The sequence below is a fragment of the Lucilia sericata genome, unplaced genomic scaffold, assembly GCF_015586225.1.
Source record: "Lucilia sericata isolate MDLA Ls3-8-SP2 unplaced genomic scaffold, ASM1558622v1 Contig000232F_arrow, whole genome shotgun sequence".
NCBI lineage: Eukaryota > Metazoa > Arthropoda > Insecta > Diptera > Calliphoridae > Lucilia > Lucilia sericata.
The window spans coordinates 160,006-182,500 of NW_023994259.1; the positions used below are offsets into that span (position 1 = coordinate 160,006).

A 22,495-nucleotide genomic window follows, 5' to 3' on the forward strand; every position below is an offset into this window, starting at 1 on the left:
AACCAAATTCTTTAGAAAGCACAAAAAATGGAGACTCCGCTTTACTACTCTCAAAAAATCTTTACATAGCGTAGTCGATTGTTTTCGAGAAGCTTCCTATTTAAAATCGGCAAAAGTTAGTTAGTTAGTTAGTTAGTCAGTTAGTTAGTTAGTTAGTTAGTTAGTTAGTTAGTTAGTTAGTTTAGTTAGTCGTTAGTTAGTTAGTTAGTTAGTTAGTTAGTTAGTTAGTTAGTTAGTTAGTTAGTTGTTAGTTGTTCGTTAGTTAGTTTGTTAGTTTGTTAGTTTGTTTAGTTCGTTAGTTAGTTAGTTAGTTGTTAGTTGTTCGTTGTTAGTTCGTTAGTTAGTTCGTTTTCGTTCGTTCGTTAGTTAGTTCGTTAGTTCGCGTTCGTTATTCGTTCGTTGTTCGTTCGTTTTCGTTCGTTCGTTCGTTCGTTTAGTTCGTTAGTTCGTTTCGTTTCGTTCGTTCGTTTTTCGTTCTTTGTTCGTTCTTCGTTCGTTCGTTTCGTTCGTTTCGTTTCGTTCGTTCGTTCTTCGTTCGTCGTTCGTTCGTTCGTTGTTCGTTCGTTCGTTCGTTGTTCGTTCGTTCGTTCGTTCGTTCGTTCGTTCGTTCGTTCGTTCGTTTCGTTCGTTCGTTCGTTCGTTCGTTCGTTCGTTCGTTAGTTCGTTTCGTTCGTTCGTTCGTTCGTTCGTTCGTTCGTTCGTTCGTTCGTTCGTTCGTTCGTTCGTTCGTTCGTTCGTTCGTTTGTTCGTTCGTTCGTTTCGTTCGTTCGTTCGTTCGTTCGTTCGTTCGTTCGTCGTTCGTTCGTTCGTTCGTTCGTTCGTTCGTCGTTCGTTCGTTCGTTCGTTCGTTCGTTCGTTCGTTCGTTCGTTCGTTCGTTCGTTGTTCGTTCGTTCGTTCGTTCTTCGTTCGTTCGTTCGTTCGTTTCGTTCGTTCGTTCGTTCGTTCGTTCGTTCGTTCGTTGTTCGTTCGTTCGTTCTTTCGTTCGTTCGTTCGTTCGTTCGTTCGTTCTCGTTCGTTCGTTCGTTCGTTCGTTTCGTTCGTTCGTTCGTTCGTTCGTTAGTTCGTTCGTTCGTTAGTTTCGTTCTTGTTTCGTTCGTTCGTTAGTTCGGTTAGTTAGTTAGTTCGTTCGTTCGTTAGTTCGTTCGTTCGTTAGTTCGTTTCGTTGTTGTAGTTCGTTCGTTCTTTCGTTAGTTCGTTAGTCGTTCGTTAGTTTCGTTTCGTTCGTTCCGTTCGTTCGTTCGTTCGTTCGTTAGTTTCGTGGTGTGTTAGTTCGTACTTAGATTAGCATCTAGATTAAGCATGTAATTAGTGTTTAGAAGTGAATCCGATCTTCTTTCAACAATTTTATAGGTATACTGAAACATTTAACATAATTCTAGGCTAAAAGCGCTATTCAGAGGGTATGGTATGGGCCTAGGCGAAATAATGGACCGATTTTACTTATTTTCAATAAGTTCAATTGGTTCAACAGAGTAGTATGTGCAAGACAGACAAACGGACGGACAGCCTGGCATAGCTAAATGGACTCATAAAGTGATGCTGAGCCTATAGGTGGGTGTGGGTCCAAAATTTGTTGGGTGTTACAAACATCAGCACAAACGCATAATACCCTTCCCACGATAGTGCTGTAGGGTATTAGTACGTTCATATTTTTTGAACTGAAAGACATACATAAACTACGAATTTAAGCATATGTTTGTTGATATTTTACAGGACTGTCGCTGTTTAAAAATGTTCTTCATTTGGATAATAATATTTTGGTGTTTTTTATACCCACCATCAAAAAAGATGGGGGGTATATTGATTTTGTCATTCGACTTTTTCGGATAGCCCCCATACAAGTGGACCTCCAAAAAACAGCTTTAACGGGCATAACTGTATAGCGATGAAATTCGACATAAATAAGTTTAATATGACCCAAAATCTTTCTACCAAATTTTTTGAGGATCGGCCCATAAATGACCCTACGCCCCATATAATGTCCCCTTCAGAAAATTACTTTAACACTCATTACTGGTCCCAAAATGCAAGTATAGCGATGAAATTCGGTATATATATGTTTCTTACGAACCAAAATCTCTCTACCAATTTTTTTAGGATCGGCCCATAAATGACCCTACCCCCTATATAAGGTCCCCTTTAGAAAAGTACTTTAACACTAATTACTAGCCTAAAAATGCAAGTATAGCAATGAAATTCAGTATAAGTAAGTTTCTTACGAACCAAAACCTTTTAACCAATTTTTTTTTAGGATCGGCCTATAAATGACCCTACCCCCCATATAAGGTCCCCTCCTGAAAATGACTTTAACACTCATTACTGGCCCTAAAATGCAAGTATATCGATGAAATTCGACATAAATAAGTTTCATGTGAGCCAAAATTTTTCTACCAAATTTTTTGAGAATCGGTCCATGATTGACCCTACCCCCCATATAAGGTCCCCCTTAGAAAATTTCTTTAACACTCATTACTGGTCCAAAATTGCGAGTATAGCGATGAAATTCGGTATAAGTAAGATTTTTACGAACCAAAATCGCTCTATGAATTTTTTTTTAAGATCGACCTATAAATGACACTAACCTCCATATAAGGTCCCCTTCTGAAAATGACTTTAACGCTCATTACTGGCTAAAAATATGAATATAGCAATACAATTTTACACAATTAAGTTCCTCGCGAGCCAAAATCTTTTTAATAACTTTTATGTGGATAGGTCCATAATTGGCCCTACTCCCCCTATTAGGTCCACTTCAGGAAATAGCTTAAACGCTCATTACTGTCTTAAAAATACGAGTAAAGCGATGAAATGCTACACACGTAAGTTTCTTACGAGCCAAAACCTCTGTACCAATTTTTTTGGATCGGCCCATAAATGACCCTTTCCCCATATAAGGTCCCCCTCTGCAAATAACTACAATGCTCATTACTGGCTTAAAAATATGAATGTGACGAAAATTGAGGCACATAAGTTTAATGCGTGCCAAAATCTCTCCACCAAATTTAGGGAGGATCGGTCCATAATTCACCCTACCGCCCATATAAGGTCCCCTTCAGAAAATTACTTAAACGATCATTACTGGCTTAAAAATATGAGTTATGAAATACGGTTATGAAATTCGCTCCGAATTTCATGCGGTATGTGTTGGGAATACACAAAAGGTTCCCTTCAGGAAAGAGTTTTGGTTAATAACTACGAGTGTTCCTTATTTAAAATACGAGTATAGCGCTGAAATTTTGCATAAACAAGTTCTATACATAATCTATGTACAAAATTTTATGAGTATCGGTTAATAATTGACGCTCACGGTTTAAGAATTGAAATAAAATATTTGTTTTTTTTTTTTTTTAAATTAATATTTTGTTAGTTCAAAAGAGCTCGGGGTATAATTGACTTAAGCCATATTCCAAATATCACGCTGATGTTTATAGGGGAGCATTCCTTTTACGGCATACGGTTTGATATATAACACTCTTACTTGTTTAATTTTGAAGCCTTGTCTGAATTTAAACTACACTTCTTAACAGTTTCTAGATTTATTTCTTTCTACATATTATTCCCAATTAAACGCTAATTTTACATATTTTCATAAATAAATTTCCGAGAAGACTTACAAAATATATCTTACGCTATATGGTTTTCTTGATATGAGTTCATTTAGTTTATTCACATTATTTTTTTCTTAACATATTTTTATTATGTAAATTTTTTTTACATAACAATTTCCTTGAATTGTATATTCCTGTTTAACACTTGTCATCCTTAACAAACGAACAAATACATGAATTCAACCATTATTATTTTGTTGATGTTTCAAATGAAATCTAAATATTTGTTGTTTATGTATATATATAGAGATTTATATATGTTCATACATATGCACATAGAAAAATAAATCTTTATTTGTCAAAGTTGTTAACAGACTAGTACTTGTTTGAAATGCATTAAAAATTTACCAACATTTTGCACTGTTACATTTTGACAGTTAAATATACATACATATATACAACACTTACAGATAAATACACAAGCACAATAAAGCTAAACCCTGCAGGTCGTGATGATTGTCTCGAAGTAGTGATTTTATCTGAACCACTATCTCGATTCACTTCTATTACTAATTACAATTAACTCTGCGATAGATTACATCCTGGAGACTTATATTTTTTGGTGTAGTATTGAAAAAAGCTTTAAAGTGAATTATCTACAGATTCACTTGGTGTCAATAAAGTGTCATTTTTTCATAGTCACTTATGAAATAACCCAAAAATTCGAGATTAGACAATAACTGAAAATTATTTCTAAAATAATAACATTGATTACTTAGGATACTGTTGGGTTAATATAGGTATACCGAAACATTTGTATTTTAAATTAAAACATATTAATTCAGATACAGAGCTTTACTGTTATTACATTTTCATTTGCCTATATATACGGGTTTGTAATATTTGTCATGTATTTTAAAAATGTTTCAATTAAAATATAAAATTTGTTTTAACTAACTCCATTCAGATCGTATTAAAAATGACAACAGAACAAAAGAAGTAATACAATGATTCTAAATAAATAAAACATAACAAAAACTATTTACTTTTCAATGAATACTACATAACGTCTGCATTACTTCTAAGTATTCTTATAATGACTTACATTAAGTATTTTATATAAGTTACCACCGTGTTAAAATAATGAGTCAAAATATAGTCTCAACTATAGATCAGTCTATAGATATGTAGTCTTTAATTTTAACTATAAATTAATCCATAGGTTTGAATATATTTTTGTATATAACCTTCACCATAGATCAGTCGAGAGTCTTGGCCACAGATTAGCCTTTTGATTCGACTGTAGATCAGTCGATTGTCTTAGCTATAGATTATCCGTTTATAAATCTATCTATAGTCGATTTTAAATCAGTCTCTAGCCTTGAATATCAATATATAGTCCTAACTATAGATCATTCGTTTTTATACCCACCATCAAAAAAGATGGGGGGTATATTGTTTTTGTCATTCCGTTTGTAACACATTGAAATATTCGTCTAAGACCCATAAAAGTATATATATTCTGGGTCCTTATTAGATTCTAAGACGATCTAGCCATGTCCGTCCATCTGTCCGTCTGTCTGTCTGTCTGTCTGTCTGTCTGTCTGTTGAAAACACGATAGAGTCCAAACGGAAGTAGCTAGCGAGCTGAAATTTTGCACAGATACTTCTAGTTGATGCAGTTTGTTTGGTATTGAAAATGGGTAATATCGGTTCACGATTTCGCCTAGCCCCCATATAAGGCCCCCTTCAGAAAATGACTTTATCGCTCATAACTTGCTAAGGGAAGCATCAATAGCGGTGAAATTCGGCACAAACATGTCTTATGGGAACATAAATCTCTTCGTAAAATTTTATAAGGATCGGTCCATAATTGACCCTACCCCCCATATAAAGTCCCCTTCAGAAAATGACTTTATCCATAACTGGATAAGAGAAGCGTTAATAGCGGTGAAATTCGGCACAAACATGTTTTATGGGAACATAAATCTCTTTGTAAAATTTTATAAGGATAGGCCCATAATTGACCCTACCCCCCATATAAAGTCCCCTTCAGAAAATGACTTTATCGCCCACAACTGGCTAAGAGAACCATCAATAACGGTGTAGTTCGGCACAAACAAGTTTTATGGGAACCTAAATCTCTTTGTAAAATTTTATAAGGATAGGCCCATAATTGACCCTACCGCCCATAAAAAGTCCCCGTCAGAAAATGACTTTATCGCACATAACGGGCTAAGGAAAGCATCAATAGAGGTGAAATTCGGCACAAACATGTTTTATAAGAATTTAGATCTCTTCGTAAAATTTTATAAGGATCGGTTCATAATTGACCCTACCCCCCATATAAGGCCCCCTTCAGAAAATGACTTTAAGGCTTATTACTGACTCAAAAATGTGAGTACAGAAGTAAAATTTTACATAAACAAGCTTTGACCAAGCCAAAAGTTCTTTATCAAATTTTATTAGTTAATTAGCCCTATCCCACTTGTAAAGTCCCCTTCAGAAAATTACTTTAAAGCTCATTACTAGCTTAAAACTGCGAGTACATCGATGAATTTCGACATAAACAATTTTCGTATTAGCTAAAATCTCCCACTAAATTTTATGAGGATCAGTCTGTAATTGACCCTACCCCCCTATAAGGTCCCCTTCAGATAATGACTTTAACGCTCATTACTGACTCAAAAATGCGATTACAGCAGTGAAAATCTACGTAAACAAGTTTTGTACTAGCCAAAAACTAAAAATCGTTTTAAATTTTAGAAGTATCGATCCATAATTGACTTATACGGGGGTGGGCGTATAGGGGCGCCTATAACGATTCACTCCAGAGAATCACTTTAACGCTCATGTATGGCTCAAAAGTTCTTCCAAATTACGGGAGTTTTATAGGACTGGAAGTTTTCAACTGAATTTGATGAGGATAACTAATCAAACACCCATTTTCGATTCCCTTCAGATAAATATTTTAAACCTCATGACTGAATTAAAGATACAAGTACAGCTACATTAGATACAAATAATTATTGTATAAACCGACAAGGATAGGTCCATAATTGACTCTACCCTCCATATAACCACTCTTACAAAAAAACAGTTTATGGTTATAAATATTGGATCAAACAAAATTAATATTTTTAATTCGGAAGAGCACGGTCCATGCTTAAGCCCTTATTAAATTCCCTCTACCAAATATTTCCCTGAAGTTCATATTAATATCGACATATGATTCAACATAGATCGATAATATCAAAGTTTATTTATAAGGATGATTTGATGGTGGGTATATAAGATTCGGCATGGCCGAATATAACACTCTTACTTGTTCTTTATTAAGGATTAGTCTATAGTTACGACCATAAGTCTGTCTACAGTTTTGACTACAGATCAGTCTATAATCTATATATAAAGAGTAGCGTTACTGACTGACTAATTCATCATCGCACAGCCCAAACGCCTGAACCTAGAATCATGAAATTTTGACAGTAGATGTGTTTTTGGTTATGTAGTTCCACTAAGGAAGAATTTTTGGAAATTTGTACATTTAGGGTTAAAAAAGGGGAAAAAACGGGTAAAACAGGTTTTCTTAATTATGTGATACAAGAAAAATTTTAAATGCACCTGTATCTACTCTTAAAAAAGGCAGATGGGGGTCTGGTGCATTTTTGGAATTCATACTTTTAAGGGGTGAAAATGTGTAACAAAGGTGGTTTTGGTACCTTTTTTGCCCTTTATAACTTTTTAACTAATAAAAAAAAGTTTCTGTAAATATTTTGAATATATCTCCCAAAATAAGGAGACACCTGTTTCGTACTTTTTTAAAATTCAGTACTTTTTGGGTGTAAAAGGGAGAAAACTGTATTTTTGGTACTTTTTTTAGCACATTAAGCAAACTTCTTCGATTTATTGAAGTATTCCTATTAAATTACGGACTAAATCTGTAATAGTTATTGAAACAAAATTTTTGCTATTTCAATGGGGAAAAAAGTACCAAAAAGGCAAAAAACGGGAAATTTAATTTTATTCAAAATCACTGAGTCAATTTTTATAAAATTTGAAAATGTAGTTTATTTACTCACACACAATAGCTATTGGAATATAATTTTGGAATTTGAGTACTAAGGCCTAGAAGAAAAGAATGCAGATTTGAATCGTTTGAGTTTTATCTGTGATATAGAGATTTAAATACGGAACATTTTGTAAGCTTAATTCTCAAAAAAGTATATTTTTAAGCGAAAAGGGGAAAAATTGTACTATTTTAGAATTAGATAGAATTTATTCCACTTTTGGTACTTTTTTTTCTTCAAATGATACTCTTTGTATGTTCTATAATATGAATTCAAAACACATGATTATTAAACATACACGGTCCACATTGAATAAGATTCTTTAAGAGAGTACTTTTTAGTACTTTTCACTCATAAATGGTACTTTTTGAATTTTCTAAAATATTCAACCTAGGAACGTAAATTTTAACATACATGGTCTTGACTGAGTAATATTTTGTAAGTGGGAACCCTTTGGTACTTTTCCATTCTTCAAATGGTACCTATTGGTTTTCTATAACGGAACACATGACACACGGTCCTTATTAATAATAAGAATTTATTGAGAGAGGTTTTTGTACTTTTTCATTTTTTGGAACTTTTTGATATTTTTACAATATTGAACATAGAAATATAAAATTTTAAATGTAGGGACCTTAGTGAATGAGAATCTACTGAAAGGGACTTTTGGTACTTTTTCATTCATCAAATTATATTTTTTTGAATTGTATATAATATTGAACACAGAAACATAAAATTTTTGATTAAATGAGAATCTATAGGAGGTATTTTATAGTACTTTTTTTTCAAATAGTACTTACGAAATTTTCTATAATGTGGAAGCTAAACGAATGAAACTAAAAAAACAAGCTCCTTGCTGAATGCGTATTTATTCACGTGATATTGAACGTGAAAAACTGAAACATTAAAAAAATGTTTAATCAATTTTAATTTTCTATAAAAGTAAACAAAAATTTGGTACGTATTTAATTTTGGTTAGGGCAGCGAAGCACCCAGGGTATGCTAGTCTCTAAAAAATCAGCCTATAGACTCGATGTATTCTCAACTATAGATTAGAGCCTTGTCTTGACCGGAGTATAGAAAATTCTTTCACATTAGGTCATTAATAAAATATTTTCTATTTCATGGTAGTTGCGTGCTCGGCTTTTTCAACAAATTACTATGAATTTTTATATGATCACCGTGGTAAACTTGTAATCTAACTGAATCACCACATCCTTTAGTGTAAGTATTTTTTATGCCAGTTTTTGTATAAATTGCAATATAATCTCCCATGAATAAAAACTGACATATACAATATTAATAGATTATTTATTTATAAACATTCATTTTAAATGCCACAGCAGTTAACAGATAATACAAATTTCTATAAAAAATTGTATATGTATGTAACAGTTACATAAAACCAAAACCGAAAAACATATATATATAGAAATTTTGTAGCAATACAAGTTATAAAAAAAACAAATGTTTAAATAAACATGACCACTTGATAAATATAGTAGTCATTTCAAATGAATTTATTTATTTAAGTTTTGTTTTTTTATAAATTCGTTTTGTATTTGCAAAGTAAGTAATAGCGAGTATATAAATTTTTTATTGCATACTTTTCACATTTATCTCTTTCTGTGTCTAAACTGCTATTTATTGTTAAAAATAAGTTTTTCTCGTTATTTGTTTCTTTTTTTGTACTTTTTTAATTTACCGCTCTAATGGTAAAGAGAGTATATTGGTTACCATACAATTTGCCCATGTTATTCATATTGTAAAATATGGATTCATGAGAATAATGTTTAAAAGGGAAATAAATAGATGATGTTGTATAAAGAGTGTTAACTACAGGAGGTGATGTTCGAAATTAAGGTACCTTATACTACGACTTCAGATACATAATTGAGATACTAGAAGCTGTAGGCTAATTTTATTTCAAAACTATGGACATATGTATGTATATAATAGGCTGATACTTAGCCGAGATTATGGTATGATCTATATTCGAGACTATAAACTGTATTCGATTTTATAGAAAAATGTATAATCTACTATAAACTTATCCACAGTAAAGTCTTTAGACTCACATATAGTCGACACTTTAGACTCAACTATTCAAAACTTTAGTCGAGACTATAAACAGATCTATAGTCGAGTCTGTAGGAAGATCTATTTTCGAGACTATAGACAGATGTATAGTCGAGACTTTAAACTGATCTGCAGTCGATACTATAGAATGTTCTAAAGCAGATACTATAGACTGAATTAAAGACGAAAATAGTCTCTATAATGGAGGCTATAATCTTATTTAAGATGGCTACTTAAGGCTCATCTATATTTGAGACTATAGACAGATCTAGGGTCTAAACTATATACAGATGTATAGTCGAAACTGTAGATAGATGTGTAGTTGCGACTTTAGGCTGATGTATAGTCGATACTATACTATAAATTGATCTACAGTCGAGACTATAGAATGTTCTAAAGCAAAGATTATAAACTGAATTATAATCGAGAATAGCCTCTACTATTATCTTATCTATCTTAGATAAGGCTATTACCTTATCTAAAATTGAAAGCTTTGACTTACCTATAGTAGAGTGCAAACTACAATCGAGATTTTAGACTTATCTGTATTCGAAACTATAAACTGATATATATTCAAGATTATAGGGCAATCTGTAATTCAGATTATGTACTGATATATAGCCAGGATTATACAATGTGTTTATAAACTGCCTTTTAGTCGTGTCTATAGACTAATTTATACTCGAGACTATAGACTTCTCTACGAGTTAATTATAGTTCGATGAGAGTCGAGACTATATACAAAGTTATATACATATATAAATATAAACAGATCTATAATCGAGTCTGTAGGCAGATCTAAAGTCGAGACTATAGACAGATATAGAGTCGAGACTATAGACTGATGTATTGTCGACACTATAAATAGATATGCAGTCGATATTATAGCATGTTCTACAGCAGAGACTATAGACTAAATTATAGTCGAAAGTAATCTCTACAATCGAGGCTATAAACTTATCTAAAATGAAGACTTAAGGCTCATCTATATTTGAGACTATAGGCAGATCTATGGTCTAGCATATATACAGATGTATAGTCGAAACTGTAGAAAAATATATAGTTGCGACTTTAGACTCATGTAGAGTCGACACTATAAACTGATCTACAGTCGAGACTATAGAATGTTTTAAAGCAAAAATTATAAACTGAATTATAATCGAGAATAGCCTCTACAGTCTGGGCTATTATCTTATCTAAGATAGAAAGTTTTGTCTTACCCATAGTAGAGTGCAAACTACAATCGAGATATTAGACTTATCTGTATTCGCAACTATAGACTGATATATATTCAAGATTATAGGAAAATCTGTAATCCAGATTATGTAATGATATATAGCCAGGATTATACAATGTGTTTATAAACTGCCTTTTAGTCGTGTCTATAGACTAATTTATACTCGAGACTATAGACTTCTCTACGAGTTAATTATAGTTCGATGAGAGTCGAGACTCTATACAAAGTTATATACATATATAAATATAAACAGATCTATAATCGAGTCTGTAGACAGATCTAAAGTCGAGACTATAGACAGATATATAGTCGAGACTATAGACTGATGTATTGTCGACACTATAAACAGATATGCAGTCGATACTATAGCATGTTCTAAAGCAGAGACTATAGACTGAATTATATACGAAAATAATCTCTACAATCGAGGCTATAAACTTATCTAAAATGAAGACTTAAGGCTCATCTATATTTGAGACTATAGGCAAATCTATGGTCTAGCATATATACAGATGTATAGTCGAAACTGTAGAAAAATATATAGTTGCGACTTTATACTGATGTATAGTCGACACTATAAACTGATCTACAGTCGAGACTATAGAATGTTTTAAAGCAAAGATTATAAAATGAATTATAATCGAGAATAGCCTCTACAGTCTGGGCTATTACCTTATCTAAGATAGAAAGTTTCGACTTACCTATAGTAGAGTGCAAACTGTAATCGAGATTTTAGACTTATTCGAAACTATAGACTGATATATTAAAGATTATAGGCCAATCTGTAAGCCAGATTATGTACTGATATATAGCCATGACTATACAATGTGCTTATAAACTGCCTTTTAGTCGTGTCTATAGACTAATTTATGCTCGAGACTATAAAATGCTCTACGACCGTTACTATGGAGTTAATTATAGTTCGATGAGAGTCGAGACTATATAGTTATCTTCATACTCATACCACAATACACTTTTTTAAATTTGAATAAAAGAAGTACTTAGTTCATTTATCTTTGCCATAAACAAAAATTACTTATAGTCCGTCCATACCCTCTTTAATTTTAAAATCCTCAAAATAGATAAAAAGACAAAAAGCAATATTCAAACATTTAACACCTTTAGCCAACAATTTGCAAAGAATTTTTGTTTGTTTAAATAATGCCAACATTAACATTAAATTTAAATGTAAATTTCTTTCTCTCTCTCTCTCTCTCATTCTTCCGATGTTTTGTTTTAAGTTTATTTTCATCATTATTATTTCCCTTTAGTTCTTCATTCTGTTTTTATGGCCTTGAAACACTTATTGTAACAACAGCAGCAGTAACGAGGAAAATACAAAAAAAATAATATCAAAATAATACAATTACAGAGAAAATATAAAAGAGGCATAAAAGCGTAAACAAAAAATTGCCCAAAAACAAGATTGTTTGTTATTTGTGGGTGAATCTGTTTTCGTACTTATATATCTATGCCCATGTTTTTGATTCTTCATCCCACTTTATCCCACTTTCTGTTTTTAAACCACTCACAACAATATGACAACATGATAATAACAAGTGTAAGTTGTAAGTAAGTAAGGTTATGGTATGAAAATAATGAATGAAATTCAACTTACCGCCAATGTAGATGTCAACTTTTGTCCAATTAAGTTTAGTTGCTATACTTTTAACAGCAAAGGAAATTGCTTCGTATGATGGTAGAAAATTGCTAGATTCCTGGAATTAGATAAAACAAATGAAAATACGTAAAATATTAAAAGAAAAATTTGTTACATTGTCTATTTAGATGCTAAGTAGTAATAAGTAATGGAAAGGCTAGCGAGAGTAAATAATAGAAAAAGTTTTAAATTAAGAAATTACTAAATATTTTTCATAAAGAAAATGTACTGTATTACTTTAGTTAATATATTCTAAAAAAATGAAATTCACTTAAAATCTTTGAAACTGAGTGGATAGTTAGCATTTCAATTTGACAAAATAAATTAAGTAATTTCTTTTATTAATTACAGTTTGAGCTTCATGATAGGATGTAATATTTATAAGTAATTTTAATTAGAGAAAATTAATTTTTCATCAAAATATGATTATTAAATTTAAGTGGGTGTTATTTTGGTCAAAGTCTAGTGTATAATCTAGTCATAGTCTAGTCATAGTCTAGTCATAGTCTAGTCATAGTCTAGTCATAGTCTAGTCATAGTCTAGTCATAGTCTAGTCATAGTCTAGTCATAGTCTAGTCATAGTCTAGTCATAGTCTAGTCATAGTCTAGTCATAGTGCTAGTCATAGTCTAGTCATAGTCTAGTCATAGTCTAGTCATAGTCTAGTCATAGTCCTAGTCATAGTCTAGTCATAGTCTAGTCATAGTCTATCATAGTCTAGTCATAGTCTAGCATAGTCTAGTCATAGTCTAGTCATAGTCTAGTCATAGTCTAGTCATAGTCTAGTCATAGTCTAGTCATAGTCTAGTCATAGTCTAGTCATAGTCTAGTCATAGTCTAGTCATAGTCTAGTCATAGTCTAGTCATAGTCTAGTCATAGTCTAGTCATAGTCTAGTCATAGTCTAGTCATAGTCTAGTCATAGTCTAGTCATAGTCTAGTCATAGTCTAGTCATAGTCTAGTCATAGTCTAGTCATAGTCTAGTCATAGTCTAGTCATAGTCTAGTCATAGTCTAGTCATAGTCTAGTCATAGTCTAGTCATAGTCTAGTCATAGTCTAGTCATAGTCTAGTCATAGTCATCATAGTCTAGTCATAGTCTAGTCATAGTCTAGTCATAGTCTAGTCATAGTCTAGTCATAGTCTAGTCATAGTCTAGTCATAGTCTAGTCATAGTCTAGTCATAGTCTAGTCATAGTCTAGTCGTAGTCTAGTCATAGTCTAGTCATAGTCTAGTCATAGTCTAGTCATAGTCTAGTCATAGTCTAGTCATAGTCTAGTCATGTCTAGTCATAGTCTAGTCATAGTCTAGTCCATAGTCCTAGTCATAGTCTAGTCATAGTCTAGTCATAGTCTAGTCATAGTCTAGTCATAGTCTAGTCATAGTCTAGTCATAGTCTAGTCATAGTCTAGTCATAGTCCTAGTCATAGTCTAGTCATAGTCCTAGTCATAGTCTAGTCATAGTCTAGTCCATAGTCTAGTCATGTCCCTAGTCATAGTCTAGTCTAGTCTAGTCATAGTCTAGTCATAGTCCTAGTCTAGTCTAGTCATAGTCTAGTCATAGTCTAGTCATAGTCTAGTCATAGTCTAGTCAAGTCTAGTCATAGTCTAGTCATAGTCTAGTCATAGTCTAGTCATAGTCTAGTCATAGTTAGTCATAGTCTAGTCATAGTCTAGTCATAGTCTAGTCATCCAAAAACCATGTTTATCGAAAATATTATTAAAAGATTTCTTCCTAAAACTAAAACAATATATAAAGCCACATACACGTTTCCATTTATTAATTAACCGTTAGTATATTAATTATCTCTTTGTCTGTTGCTATATCTTTTTGTTAACATAAGACATACGCATACTATTGTTTTATAAAAAAAGTCATATGAAATTAATATTAATCATACGTAACGATGTCTTTTATAAGCAAGTGCGTTTCATGTGAATAAACATTATATCTGTAAAATACTAGCATAACAAATACATTAACATCAATCTACACACTTTCAGATACATATACAAACATAGGCAATTATGCCTATTTAATACATACTTATGTACACATGTTTGTAAGTATATAGTTAGATAAACAATATTCTTATATAATTTAAACCCGTATTGTTCTTTTTTCAACATGGCAGTCGTTTTGTAATCAATAATAAAATTCTATGATTTTCTATTTGCGCAACACTTTCTTTATTCCAATGAAACACATAGGATTTTCGGTTTTTCCTACAACATTGAGCTGTTAAAAGGAATTTGTCATTATGAAACAAACAGTTGCCATTTTTTGCGTATCTCAACAACTCAAAATACAAAATAAAAGAAAAGACATACGAATGAAAATCTATTGATGATTATTGTTTTTTTTACGTATTGTATGTTATATATTTTACACAGACTTTATGAATGGGTTCTGATTAAATGCGACACAATGCCAGATGCGCTTTAACCCCTCGGCTAGAGTGCAAAAGAAAATCAGAAAAAGAAAATTAAAAAAAGAGGTTCAAATCTCTGTAGGACTTAAAAAGAAAACAAAAGATGTTGCTTATTGTTTTGCCATATACACAGATACTAGTGTGATCGACTCGATTTTCCAACCGGTTTTAAAACCGGTTTTTTCTGCTTTACCAATGTCGGTTTTTTCTTAATGTTGATTTTTCGAATATCGAATAACCCGGTTTTTTCACTTTTTAAAACCCGGTTTCGAATACTTTTATTTGCTTTGTATTCAAAGATTATTTAAATGAAATTTTTAAGTAAATAATAATACAGCCCGTCTAAATTTTAAAAATATTCGAGTCGAGGAACTAGAGTATATTTTTCTACAGATCTTTGTAAAATGGATAACTGTTTGATAAAATTTAGCAATCTTAAGATTATATTCCAATTACAATAATTAATTTTCGGCTGAAATTTTATGGAAGTGTTGGAATGCCTATGCAAATTTCCTAAACAGGGCTTTTAAAATAAGCTAGGATTACATAGTACCTTATGTTTAACAGAAGTGTCCCACTTTTTTCCTAATTTTTTCATATAAAATAAATAATGTAAATCAGACGACTAGATCTAAAGTTATAATCTTTTAAACTGTTAAAAATCATTTCGGGCCATGTTTTATTAATCAAATTTAAAAATAAACATTAAGTTTTTCAAATTAAAATATATTTTTTTTAATTGTAATGAAAAACCGGTTAACCGGTTTTTTCTGAATTTGAAAAATATCAACCGGTTTTTTTAAATGTCAACTATTCGAACTATTCGAAAACCGGTTTTTGGAAAATGTCGAATAATCGATCACCCTAACAGATACCCAGACAAGGGATTGAAGGAAGTTCTTAAAATATTTTCTGTTTTAAACACGTCTGCTTGTGTGTGTGTAGCTAAATTTGACCTTTTTTTCTGATTTTTAGAAAATGTTAACAGGATTGAAAGTTTAAAATTGATGGGTATTGGGTTTGTACAGTCTGTTTAGAAAGGTTAAAATTAAATTATGGGTAAGTGGGTTATAAACTCAAGGGTATTTTCTTAAGGGCATCTCAAAAAGGTTATATAGAATTAAGTGTTAGATAGAAATTAAAGAATTTCACTTTGATTTGTTGCTAAAAGCAATTGTGTACAATTAGTTTGTTTTCAAAAATTAAAAATATATTCGATGACTTAAGAAAGTAAGGTAAGAAACAAAACCATGAACATTTTCCAAACTCAAAAATTTTACAAATTTTCAGAATATTTGTTCATAATATTAATTTTACTAACTCATCCAAACTCTATATAAAGTAAGAGTAACTTATGATGAATTAAATAAAATACTAAATGTTTGATAAGAATTTTGAAGAAAAACTATTTTACAAAATTACCAAAAAACGTCAATAAAAATAACAATAGTGTAGAAAAGATTTAATATTTATCTAACGCTTAAATTTTATGGCATGTATTCTTGTAAAAATCTGCATGTCTTCTGGTAGCATCCTTACCAGTAAAGTTATTTTATTTTTGTACTTTAGCAAACTAACCAAAAATAAGTTCAATAACTTTTTTTACTACCATCATTACAAAAGAAACTACTATTATTACTTGTTTTGCTAGAGCAACTACCGCTATAAGGAGGTGCTGCATTTATTATGCAAAACTGATGATTTTTTAAAGAAAAAATTCACTTCCATTTTATTACCTTCTCACTTTTAAAGTCAGACAAAAAACATTTTATGGCGGTATTTGGTTAAATAGAAAGTTTTGTATGATGTAAATATTTTTCGAAATAAATTTAGTGGGAAAACAAATATTGTTTCCGTAAAAAGAGTAATTTAAACAGGTAATAACAATGATTTTTCCAACACCTGATATCATATACTTTTCGGAGAATATGGCGTGAGCTAAACTAAAGTTTACAGTTTAATTTAGTCTATAGACTAGTCTATAGTCTAGTCTATAGTCTAGTCCTCTAGTCTAGTCTATAGTCTAGTCTAGAGTCTAGTCTAATAGTCTAGTCTATAGTCTAGTCTATAGTCTAGTCTATAGTCTAGTCTATAGTCTAGTCAATAGTGCTTAGTCTATAGTCTAGTCTATAGTCTAGTCGATAGTTCTAGTCTAATAGTCTAGTCTATAGTCTAGTTCTATAGTCTAGTCTATAGTCCTAGTTCCGATAGTCTATAGTCTAGTATGAGTCCGAGTCTAATAGTCTAGTCTATAGTCTAGTCTATAGTCAGTCTATAGTGCCTAGTCTATTCTAGTCTATAGTCTATCTATCGTCTAGTCTATAGTCTAGTCTATAGTCTAGTCTATAGTCTAGTCTATAGTCTAGTCTATAGTGCTAGTCTATAGTCTAGTCTTAGTCTAGTCTATATCCCTAGTCTATAGTCTAGTCTATAGTCTAGTCTATATCTAGTCTATAGTCTAGGCTATGTATAGTCTATAGTCTAAGTCTATAGTCCCTATCTAATCGTCTCGTTCTATAGCTATATATAGTCTAGTCTATAGTCTAGTCTATAGTCTAGTCTATAGTCTAGTCTATAGTCTAGTCTATAGTCTAGTCTATAGTCTAGTCTATAGTCTAGTCTATAGTCTAGTCTATAGTCTAGTCTATAGTCTAGTCTATAGTCTAGTCTATAGTCTAGTATATAGTCTAGTCTATAGTCTAGTCTATAGTCTAGTCTATAGTCTAGTCTATAGTCTAGTCTATAGTCTAGTCTATAGTCTAGTCTATAGTCTAGTCTATAGTCTAGTCTATAGTCTAGTCTATAGTCTAGTCTATAGTCTAGTCTCTAGTCTAGTCTATAGTCTAGTCTATAGTCTAGTCTATAGTCTAGTCTATAGTCTAGTCTATAGTCTAGTCTATAGTCTAGTCTATAGTCTAGTCTATAGTCTTGTCAATAGTCTAGTCTATAGTCTAGTCTATAGTCTAGTCTATAGTCTAGTCTATAGTCTAGTCTATAGTCTAGTCTATAGTCTAGTCTATAGTCTAGTCTATAGTCTAGTCTATAGTCTAGTCTATAGTCTAGTCTATAGTCTAGTCTATAGTCTAGTCTATAGTCTAGTCTATAGTCTAGTCTATAGTCTAGTCTATAGTCTAGTCTATAGTCTAGTCTATAGTCTAGTCTATAGTCTAGTCTATAGTCTAGTCTATAGTCTAGTCTATAGTCTAGTCTATAGTCTAGTCTATAGTCTAGTCTATAGTCTAGTCTATAGTCTAGTCTATAGTCTAGTCTATAGTCTAGTCTATAGTCTAGTCTATAGTCTAGTCTATAGTCTAGTCTATAGTCTAGTCTATAGTCTAGTCTATAGTCTAGTCTATAGTCTAGTCTATAGTCTAGTCTATAGTCTAGTCTATAGTCTAGTCTATAGTCTAGTCTATAGTCTAGTCTATAGTCTAGTCTATAGTCTAGTCTATAGTCTAGTCTATAGTCTAGTCTATAGTCTAGTCTATAGTCTAGTCTATAGTCTAGTCTATAGTCTAGTCTATAGTCTAGTCTATAGTCTAGTCTATAGTCTAGTCTATAGTCTAGTCTATAGTCTAGTCTATAGTCTAGTATATAGTCTAGTCTATAGTCTAGTCTATAGTCTAGTCTATAGTCTAGTCTATAGTCTAGTCTATAGTCTAGTCTATAGTCTAGTCTATAGTCTAGTCTATAGTCTAGTCTATAGTCTAGTCTATAGTCTAGTCTATAGTCTAGTCTCTAGTCTAGTCTATAGTCTAGTCTCTAGTCTAGTCTATAGTCTAGTCTATAGTCTAGTCTATAGTCTAGTCTATAGTCTAGTCTATAGTCTAGTCTATAGTCTAGTCTATAGTCTTGTCATATAGTCATAGTCTCTATAGTCTAGTCTATAGTCTAGTCTATAGTCTAGTCTATAGTCTAGTCTATAGTCTAGTCTATAGTCTAGTCTATAGTCTAGTCTATAGTCTAGTCTATAGTCTAGTCTATAGTCTAGTCTATAGTCTAGTCTATAGTCTAGTCTATAGTCTAGTCTATAGTCTAGTCTATAGTCTAGTCTATAGTCTAGTCTATAGTCTAGTCTATATAGTCTATGTCTAGTCTATAGTCTAGTCTATAGTCTAGTCTATAGTCTAGTCTATAGTCTAGTCTATAGTCTAGTCTATAGTCTAGTCTATAGTCTAGTCTATAGTCTAGTATATAGTCTAGTCTATAGTCTAGTCTATAGTCTAGTCTATAGTCTAGTCTATAGTCTAGTCTATAGTCTAGTCTATAGTCTAGTCTATAGTCTAGTCTATAGTCTAGTCTATAGTCTAGTCTATAGTCTAGTCTATAGTCTAGTCTATAGTCTAGTCTATAGTCTAGTCTATAGTCTAGTCTATAGTCTAGTCTATAGTCTAGTCTATAGTCTAGTCTATAGTCTAGTCTATAGTCTAGTCTATAGTCTAGTCTATAGTCTAGTCTATCTATAGTCTAGTCTATAGTCTAGTCTATAGTCTAGTCTATAGTCTAGTCTATAGTCTAGTCTATAGTCTAGTCTATAGTCTAGTCTATAGTCTAGTCTATAGTCTAGTCTATAGTCTAGTCTATAGTCTAGTCTATAGTCTAGTCTATAGTCTAGTCTATAGTCTAGTCTATAGTCTAGTCTATAGTCTAGTCTATAGTCTAGTCTATAGTCTAGTCTATAGTCTAGTCTATAGTCTAGTCTATAGTCTAGTCTATAGTCTAGTCTATAGTCTAGTCTATAGTCTAGTCTATAGTCTAGTCTATAGTCTAGTCTATAGTCTAGTCTATAGTCTAGTCTATAGTCTAGTCTATAGTCTAGTCTATAGTCTAGTCTATAGTCTAGTCTATAGTCTAGTCTATAGTCTAGTCTATAGTCTAGTTTATGGTCTAGTCTATAATCTAGTCTATAGTCTAGTCTATAGTCTAGTCTATAGTCTAGTCTATAGTCTAGTCTATAGTCTAGTCTATAGTCTAGTCTATAGTCTAGTCTATAGTCTAGTCTATAGTCTAGTCTATAGTCTAGTCTATAGTCTAGTCTATAGTCTAGTCTATAGTCTAGTCTATAGTCTAGTCTATAGTCTAGTCTATAGTCTAGTCTATAGTCTAGTTTATGGTCTAGTCTATAATCTAGTCTATAGTCTAGTCTATAGTCTAGTCTATAGTCTAGTCTATAGTCTAGTCTATAGTCTAGTCTATAGTCTAGTCTATAGTCTAGTCTATAGTCTAGTCTATAGTCTAGTCTATAGTCTAGTCTATAGTCTAGTCTATAGTCTAGTCTATAGTCTAGTTTATGGTCTAGTCTATAGTCTAGTTTATGGTCTAGTCTATAGTCTAGTCTATAGTCTAGTCTATAGTCTAGTCTATAGTCTAGTCTATAGTCTAGTCTATAGTCTAGTCTATAGTCTAGTCTATAGTCTAGTCTATAGTCTAGTCTATAGTCTAGTCTATAGTCTAGTCTATAGTCTAGTCTATAGTCTAGTCTATAGTCTAGTCTATAGTCTAGTCTATAGTCTAGTCTATAGTCTAGTCTATAGTCTAGTCTATAGTCTAGTCTATAGTCTAGTCTATAGTCTAGTCTATAGTCTAGTCTATAGTCTAGTCTATAGTCTAGTCTATAGTCTAGTCTATAGTCTAGTCTATAGTCTAGTCTATAGTCTAGTCTATAGTCTAGTCTATAGTCTAGTCTATAGTCTAGTCTATAGTCTAGTCTATAGTCTAGTCTATAGTCTAGTCTATAGTCTAGTCTATAGTCTAGTCTATAGTCTAGTCTATAGTCTAGTCTATAGTCTAGTCTATAGTCTAGTCTATAGTCTAGTCTATAGTCTAGTCTATAGTCTAGTCTATAGTCTAGTCTATAGTCTAGTCTATAGTCTAGTCTATAGTCTAGTCTATAGTCTAGTCTATAGTCTAGTCTATAGTCTAGTCTATAGTCTAGTCTATAGTCTAGTCTATAGTCTAGTCTATAGTCTAGTCTATAGTCTAGTCTATAGTCTAGTCTATAGTCTAGTCTATAGTCTAGTCTATAGTCTAGTCTAGTCTAGTCTATAGTCTAGTCTAGTCTAGTCTATAGTTTAGTCTATAGTCTAGTCTATAGTCTATAGTCTAGTCTATAGTCTAGTCTATATTCTAGTCTAGTCTAGTGACTGTCTAGTGTCTTCACATTAAATATTTTTTAAATCGCAGATGTAGGGTTCCTATGATCGGATAATGTTGCAAATATTTTCATTATACCCTACACCACTTTAGTGGGGAGGGTATATTGGATTTGTGCTGATGTTTGTAACATACAAAAATATTCGTCCTAGACCCACCTTAAAGTATACCAATCGGCTTAGAATCGTTTTCTGAGTCGATTAAGCTATGTCCGTCCGTCCGTCTGGCTGGCTGGCTGTCCATGTAAACCTTGTGCGCAAGGTACAGATCGCAATTTTCAAGATAATTGGATGAAATTTGGCACGCACGTTTTATTTGACCTAAGGACGAAGCCTATGGTTAAAATCGGTCCATTATTTCACCTAGCCCCCATACAACAGAACCCCCCGAAAAGGGCTTCTGAGCTCATAATTATGGTAAATATACAGATATATCGATAAAATACGGCACAACTAAGTTTTATAGAAGTCTTGATGACCCTGCCAAATTTCATAAAGATCGGGCCACATTTGACCCTAGCTCCCATACAAAGTCCCCTTCAGAAAATTACTTGAATGTCTCAAATTAGCTTATAAACACACATATCGCGATGAAATTCAGCACAATAAAATATTATGTCAATATAAATATATTCACAAAATTTTATCGGGCTTGGTCCATATTTGCCAATAGCCCCCATATAAAGCCTCTTTCAGAAAATTAGTTTTTCATCCATAAATTGCTTAAATGTATCGGAACAAGGGAATATTGAAGATAAATGCTTTATTATGAAAAATAAATCACATTTAATATTCATAACTGGTGTAGGGTATCATATGGTCGGCCACGCCCGACTATAATTTCTTACTTGTTTTTTTCCTGTCATCTTCTCTATTGTTGATGCTATTTCAAAACATGTTGGCAATGCAGACAGACAATGAGGTCTGAATTTTGTTAACTGTAACTAAACTGCAAACCCGTATAGACAAGATAGACTCGTAAAAATGAATGTTCATGAGCCATTTGTATACGAAATTATGTGGGAGGGAATTTATTTTATTTAGAATACAGTTGGTATGAATTTGGTTGTTAAGATAATGATGGTGTAGATTTTTTTGACTTTTGTTGTTGATGTTGTAATTTTTTCTCTAATTTTAAGGATTTACTGAAGATTATTTAAATTTTTTTGTTAAATAACCATTTATATGAGCTTTAAAGTGATGTATGTAGTTTAAAATAGATATTTTCTTATTTATTTTTCAATTTAAAGCAGATGAGTCTTATCTAGTTAATATTGTCTCAAAATGCCTAAAGTGTTGGTATAAATATAAATTCA

The 22,495-nt window shown here is 32.0% G+C and overlaps 1 protein-coding gene across 4 annotated transcripts in view; it reads right to left on the reverse strand.

Moving 5' to 3' along the window:
• LOC119602434 overlaps window positions 1-22,495 on the reverse strand; it is a 174,208-nt gene that overhangs the window by 61,934 nt on the left and 89,779 nt on the right. For all 4 annotated transcript variants that reach the window (XM_037953952.1, XM_037953949.1, XM_037953951.1 and 1 more), the window contains exon 5: window positions 12,554-12,653. In XM_037953952.1, coding sequence (XP_037809880.1) covers window positions 12,554-12,653 — 100 coding nt within the window. The remainder of the gene's footprint in view (window positions 1-12,553; window positions 12,654-22,495) is intronic.